This window comes from Montipora capricornis, chromosome 10, assembly GCF_036669925.1.
Source record: "Montipora capricornis isolate CH-2021 chromosome 10, ASM3666992v2, whole genome shotgun sequence".
Taxonomy (NCBI): Eukaryota; Metazoa; Cnidaria; class Anthozoa; order Scleractinia; family Acroporidae; genus Montipora; species Montipora capricornis.
Window position 1 is genome coordinate 18744388 of NC_090892.1, and position 7500 is coordinate 18751887.

At 41.5% G+C, this 7500-nt stretch overlaps 1 protein-coding gene across 1 annotated transcript in view; it reads left to right on the forward strand.

Moving 5' to 3' along the window:
* The window catches only part of LOC138018372 (uncharacterized), a 16308-nt gene extending 13956 nt beyond the window's left edge, over positions 1-2352 (forward strand). The window contains exons 2-4 of the mRNA XM_068864994.1: positions 666-740; positions 1230-1354; positions 1951-2352. Coding sequence (XP_068721095.1) covers positions 686-740; positions 1230-1354; positions 1951-2289 — 519 coding nt within the window. The 5' untranslated portion in view covers positions 666-685 and the 3' untranslated portion in view covers positions 2290-2352. The remainder of the gene's footprint in view (positions 1-665; positions 741-1229; positions 1355-1950) is intronic.
* Positions 2353-7500: the final 5148 nt, after the last annotated feature.

Below are 7500 nucleotides of genomic sequence, written 5' to 3' on the forward strand. Positions count from 1 at the left end.
AACCCCGCCCGCAAAAGAACCACTCCCCCTTCCCCTCCCTTCCCTCGTTTCAGCTCCACGTTTCAAAACGCTCCACCACCTTTAGGAAAACGGAGTTTCAACATGTTAAAAGAGAAAGATATTCTTGTGTAAATGTTTTTATTCAGTTTTATACATTAGTTACGCAACTCGCTTGAAGTAAATCCGAGCCAAGGTAAGAGGCAAACCTCCGACCAATATGATAGACTGCGTACTTCAACGCTTCATCCACTATTCTTTTTTATTCCTCGGTATTATGTACGCTACTGACAGGAGTATTAACAAAGTGTGTAGACTTAACTCATGCATTGGACAATATCGTTCATATTTTGCCTACATACTCTACTCAGGGTTCTTAGCTAGACGCCAATAAGTCCGCGAAAGTTAGTATAAATGTTTTGTTTACGTATAAACGGAAATTACTCGGTTTGATTGAATCATAAATCTTTGGTCATCTCGATCTGTCTGTCTATTAAGATCCAAAGTCATAAGGAATCTTTGTTAAACGGAGAAAATCGTTATTATTTGTGTACACAGTTCTTCGAAAATGAATCAAAATGATCTTAGTAAACAAATCAGTTACCCGTCCTAGAGGTGTGATTTCATTTCTTGCTTTATTAATACAAAGTTTTCAATTCTATTTACAGCATTTCACCCGCGACAAGTTATGGCCTTCAAGTTGATTCTGGTTCTGCTTACCGTTCCTTTCATAACAGTGTCAGGTATACACCAGCAAATCCTTTGCGTGGACGGTTCTGCTACATAAGAGACTCCGGAGTAAACCTCATAGAAAAGGAAATACATCATTGCTCGTTTGTAGTTGGATTCAAGAGCCCTTTCTTAAAAATTTACTTATTTAGTTCATATTTGCTTTTTTGGGGGGACGTATTGTATGTTATGACATTCCACAAAAAGCGGAACAATTTTCGATATGTGGCTCTGAAAAGTTCACAAGATACCAGCCACAGTCTTGACTAAAGATAGCATATCGCTGATAATACTGACCATTTTTTGGACAAAATGGGTGTTAATTTGAGGAAAATTCACGCACAAAATGTCGATCGTACTGGTAGGAAGGATGATAAGAAAGTAGCTTTGATTTACTTAGTTTTCAGTGAACACTTTTTAACTCGCCCTAACTATGTCTCTAGATGCAAAACCGAGCGAGTAATAAACAAAGTATGATATTTTTCTTGATTTATATTTTGCAGGGGCTCCAGGTTGTGATCTCCTCAGGTTTCGAGGTGGGTACTTTCGAGGATCAGGAATTGTCCACAGAGGATTTGTCGCAGCTGTGAAAGACATTAATCGTTATGCTATCCAGTGCAAAGTTAAGGTTGGTTTGTAAGGCAGAGTTTTCAAAGATGTAAACCTAACAGTGTAAAGTATGATTGCTCTAAATAAAATTCTAAAAGATATTTGCAATTGTTACATAACGTAACTGTTACACTTAACGTTACTTAATTTTGCCACTGTCCCACAGAAATGGCAAACCATCGTTGCTAAGTTTCTTTAATGTAATAGGTGGGTTGCACGTTACGTCATGGCGGCCATGTTGGTGCCCGAAAACAATCCATTTCTTATAGAGCGTTCTCACTCACGTGACCAGCAGCCATATTGGATTACTGAAATAAAAGAAAGTATTTGCATAAAAATAGAGTTCAATTCCCGGAGGATTAGTTTGGTACACCATCATGGCCGCCATTCCTTTGTTTTGGAACACCAACATGGCCGCCGTGACGTCACGTGAAAACGCTCTTTTATCTTCTTTTGTTCGGTTACCAACATTTATACATTGCACTTTTGTTTTTTTCTTTAAGCGCATCTTTGCGCTTTTGGGGAGAAAGGGATTCTGCTAGCCGTCAAGCCAAAATTTCATTTGCATTACCCCAGTAGACTGAATTTATTTGCTCAAATGTTTCTTTGTATTAGATACATTTGACCAGCTCCTTCCGGAAGGATAATGGAAGAAAAATTACCGGAGCCATTGTAACGCCCTCTAAAATCAGCAATCACTTCGTTGGTCATGCAATTGACATGAATGTGGTCGATGGTCAACATTGGTGCAACAGCAATTGCCTTCGTAATGAAAAGAATCAAAGGAGCCGAGTAAAGTGCTTTATCTCCAAAATCAGGCAGGATGCAAATCTTCGCTGGGGGGGAGATTTTTCAATTTCAGATCCTGTCCACATTGATAACGGATTAAACAGGAAGGATCTACAGGAGTACCATCGACTATACAAGACCCTTCAGACCAACTGTCAATTATAAAACAGTGTAAAAGGGCACACGAAATAGTGTGAATCGTGTCAGAATGAAATAAAACATGGTTGCACGGTGGTATTGTTATTTGTTCGTGTAAATTCATGTATCCTATTCGTACACAGTGCAGTGCATAACTTTCTCACGTTTCAGTCAAACGTCAAATTAGGTTGATCCTCGACAAATCCTAATCACCTGTTCTTTTTGTTTCTTGCTGCAAAATACCTCAACAACTTGAAAATTTTCCCCTGCCCACCTGGAATTGGAATAGGTGGTTTCCAAGCAACCTCCAAAGACGCAGATAACAATAGCGAAATGAACGAGTGCTGGATAACGAACACTGAAGGAGCTAATGAGAGCTAATCTTGTGCTCACAATCTGCTAGCGGGGAAGTAATTACCATCACAAAATATTCGCATTTTCAAGTCGCTTCGAAAAAGAGATTTAAGTGAACTCAGAAATGTAGAGCAATTCTACAACCTTGTTAAAACCTCATGTTTGTGACTGGAAATGAGTGTTGATGTTTTCAGTGTATGAAATATACGTTTGTTTTACGTGACTTGGAAATATTAGGGAGCTAAAGCACACGCAATTTTGAGACGCGGACGGCAACCGGTAGAGGACATTTCGCGTGCCAGGACAGTGGTGTCTCCCAGGTTTTTATACCAATCACCTCTAACGGAGAAAAGATACTTAGCAATGTAAATGTGGTTGTGTAAAGACAAGTTCAAAGGGAAAACAGCTCACTCCCGGTTGCCGTCCGCGTCTCAAAAACGCACGTGCTTAAGCTCCCTAATATTATCAGTTCGTGCCCTTTGACCTGGAAGTTGGCCTGATCCGGAAATACGGTCACAATAAAGGCTGCCTGTAGCCTCCTGTTTTTCTTGATCATACGTATATCAAAACTCTTTAGCCTGATTGTTTCTTAGCAGAGTTGGATGGGTATCTATCATGCACGTGCACAATGCTCGCGGTCTTTCAATGTCATCACATAATGCTCCTCTCCACGACGTTTAAGCGTCGTGTGACGACACTATAAACAGCTGCGACGGCCGAGAGACCAAGGAAAAAGCTAAGCTAAGCTAAGCTAAGCTGGATATGGATAAATTGGTTAAAATGGCACAACGTTTCTTTTCGTGGCGCATGTGGAACACTCATTGTTAGGGCTTTACTTGAGAAGATAGGCTGGCCTCTTAACTGTGCTGCTTATCCACTTGAGGATTGGCCTTATTTTGAGATTTGCAAAGCGCGTTCGATTGGGAAATTACAACATCTATTTCCTAAAAAATAAACCACTAAACAGCTTTTAATGTTCTAATAAGTAGGAGCAAATCAACTCGACTTCACTGACCGAGAGGAAAAGCAACGAGAAAATAATAGATCTTTGTGGTGAGTGGCTCGATTGCTTGATAATTAGTGCAACATCTGAGCCTGCAATTTCTTTCTTCCTCAAATGTACCCATGCGATCATTAACAAGCCACCTAAAGTGGGGTAGCATGATGTCGAGGTTATTTTGTATGTATGAGCCTGCAAGAAGTAAGCAGTTTTAACATCAAAATCACCATTGCTACAAATAATAACATGAGATCGAGATGAGATAGCGACAAACCGTAAAATCCAATGGCATCTGACAGATACTCGCGCGACATTGCACAATCGCTTGGGATAAAGGTATTGTGTTCTCGCTTCCCAACGAACGCAATAAATTGTGACGTGTTATGTTCTCATTGACTGAGTGGGAGGGCCAGACGGGAAGATGTTTGGTCCAAGGTTTTGCGTACGGACCGAACGCAGCGAGATCCGTGTACCATGACCGAGGGCCAAATGTTTTCCCGTCCGGCCCGACCTAAACTCAGTCAATAAGCATTCTATCATCTGGGCTACACTATTCATCATGATGACCCCTCTGGAAATAAAGTTTGGACAAAAATTAAAAGGGCTGCAAATTTCTTTATTTGCTTTTCCGGTTGTAAATAAACTAAGGGCTTGTTTACATGGGGGGAGGGTGCCCGGGCTGACCGAGTTACAGGGCAAACCGAGCTACCCTATTTTCCGCCAATAGCCCATTTCCGAGTTGCTGTTTGCCTCAGTTTCAAAGCGAGTCCTGGTGCACAACCCACGAGTTGCGTATTCTTATGCAAATCAAACTCATTTCCCTTACAATAGTTGAGCACCAAGAATCACTTCGAAACCGAGATAAACAGCAACTCGGAAATGGCCCCTTTCACTATTCGAAGAAGGCCAACATACCGTGTTTTCAAACTTTCCCCAATTTCGCAAAATGTAAAAAGCTGTTGAAACTTTTCATGTTATTTTTGAAAGACTTCACTATAGAGGTTATTTGGGCAAAATAAGAAGGAATTAGAAATTTCACGGCTGACGCCCAATTCTCCATAATTTCAGACATCGGCTCTTAAGCATCCAATGAAATACATTTCACGTGGGGTCAATAGCGTCGGAATTTCTTACTCCAACGCTATCTTGAACCGCTGAAATCACGTGAGAATGCCATGTATTTTATTGGATGCTTGATTGACAGAGCTCAGCTCGATTCTCACGATGGCGCACACAGTGAGGAATTTGCCTCGCGACGCCAAAAATATCTAACATGTTTGATTTTAAGCCTGGTTAATGTATCTGGGACGTAGCCGCCGGTACCACCTGGGACACTTTTCAGACGAATGAAAACATGCGCCGCCGGCAACTGGAGCCGTCGCGGAGCTTTACCGCCGGCATGCCTGCGAAGTTGAACTCAAGTCAACTTTGCAGGCATGCTGGCGGTAAAGACTGAGATAGCCAATATTGCCGGCGACTTCTGTTCTCATATTGGAACAGTATCCCAGGCAGTTCCGGCGGCCATATCGCAGGTGCATCGGCGGCATATGAGAACCAGGCTTTATCCTCACGAGGCGAATTTCTCACCAAAATTTCCCCGCACACGTGAGGAAACGGCTGAGCAAACCATATGAAACTCTGCCTATTGTTATGGTTGACTCTTTAGAAGACAATAGGGCTTTTGTTTTGGGACTCTTCTATTGTGAGCCAGAATTAGTGTTCGACCTTAAAACGGAGACCATCGGCAAATTGTCGGCATTGACATTTTCTCACCTTATGGGAGTGTGGTGGGGGAAAATGTTAAGTGGGACACTAAACGACAGGGGGTGGGTGAGTCGCTGCGTTGTCTCACGCTCTCGCAGTGAAGATTTCATCGCCACTGTAAACACGGCGATTTTTCAACAGTTAATCACCGTGAGGACATCAAAAACATAAAACAACTCATTCAAACAGAATCCGTGCTGATTGTGCGTCAATAGATCATAGGTTAAATTATTTAATACTGTATATTTTAAGAGGGAGCTCACAATCATAAGCCCATATGGTTTCCCCGTGAGCTTCCTCGCCAGAATTTTAATGTTACTGTAGTTATGACGAATTTTGTAAAACATCTGGTGAACAAAATAAACTGAAACTGAAACTGAAACTGAAACTCCGTAATGATAGACGTGCATGAGTCATCAGAAGCAATCTCTTCAAGACAGGAATTAAAGAGCACCAGATGAAGGCGCGCGCGGATGGGTGCTGCTCGATTTCATTCCTCAAATCCTGACCTTCGGTTTTTATAGCTGATCATTTAGTCCTTCTAAGTGCATGAAAATTATTAGTTGAGAAAAACCAGAAAGAAACTCGCTTGGATTTACCCGATTGAGCATATTGGGGTGTGAGTTTTCAGCTGGTTAATAGACGATGCGTTTTTTCCGACAGGGCCTTTCAAGATTTTTTTGATGGTTGTTTGAGAGTTAAATATCGTAATGTTTTCTTAAGAACAAAACCAGTAAGAAGATTATTGGGAATCAAAGTTGACCGGCTATATCGCACCTTTCTTTGTTTCAGTGATTCTATTGTTGTCACGATTGCGTTCTCTGACCCGATCATATTGTTCCAAAAGCGGTACAGACATGGCACACCGTTTGTAGATGTCATGTTTCGCTACTGAATTTGAACTTCGAAAGCATTTTACACCGATCTGTAGAAGCGTAGTAGCTTGAAAAGTGACTTTAAAGGTTTTGCGGCACGCGCATTTACCATCATAAATTAATTGTTTGTTGACGATGAGAAAAAAACCATGAAGAACAATGGAGTGATAAAGCGCGAATTTCAACAACGCTTATAGCAACAAAGTTAAATGACTCAGTTTTTGTCCGACTGATTGTATGTAGTAAATTGCGTTTGAGTTAGTTTTTATTTTAACTTGAAACCCATATACTTATTCTTAAAAGATCCTCTTGGACGGTCGAGAAGAGTGTGCTAATCGTTTAGCGGTGCGCAAGTTTGAATTCAAGTGGAGTTTTGCATCAAATGATGGCGTGCCGGCGTAAAAAGACGCAAATTTTGAAAGCGCTTCAAGGAACACCTCTAACTGGCTCAGTTTTTGTTTATTTTATCGCACTGGAGAGAAATAATTGCGGGATGGTTTTATTCTATTACGGCTTTCTATCTTTAAAGGTATCAACTTGTTTTGACTGTTATCAGTTCAACTTACGGTCTTCTACAGCTCGTAGCGTGGAAGGCGCAATATTAGGGAGCTTACGAATCGACGACGTTTGCACGACGACGCCGTTAGATTGCGTGACATGACCTCTGCGCATGCCTATATGGGCCCTCGCCAGAGTCGCGCCAAAGTCGACGACGTTGGTGAGCGCGATTTGCCGGCGTCTCGAAAATAACAGGACGTAAGGTTAGTTGTTAAAGTTTTCTGAATGTTTCTCTCGATGCTTCAGGTTTTTTTTCCAAATAAATCATTGATCAAGTATCAATCAAGTTCTTGGCACATGTTTTTGATTTTTTTCTGTTTTCATTCAACTGATTCAAGTGAGCACCTTCTGAAGGTACATGCATAAGGCAGGTACCGAAGCTACAACTAAACCATTGTAGATGGTGCCACCGACCGTAAATCAAGTCCATCATATGGTTTGTTATGATAGAAAGCTCAGGAACCGGTCTGGCAAAATGACAAACCAAATCTCCATATCGCCAAGGATGCATAGCGCTTGAGGTACATGCATAAGGCAGGTACCGAAGCTACAACTAAACCATTGTAAGTGGTTATCTCATCAGGCAGCTGCAGCTGTTCAGCAAGTTTATAAATGTCATCCCGGTAGAAACGAAAGTCGGCCTTGCACTCGTCGTTTGTTTTCTCGTCCAAATCAAACCTTTCATAG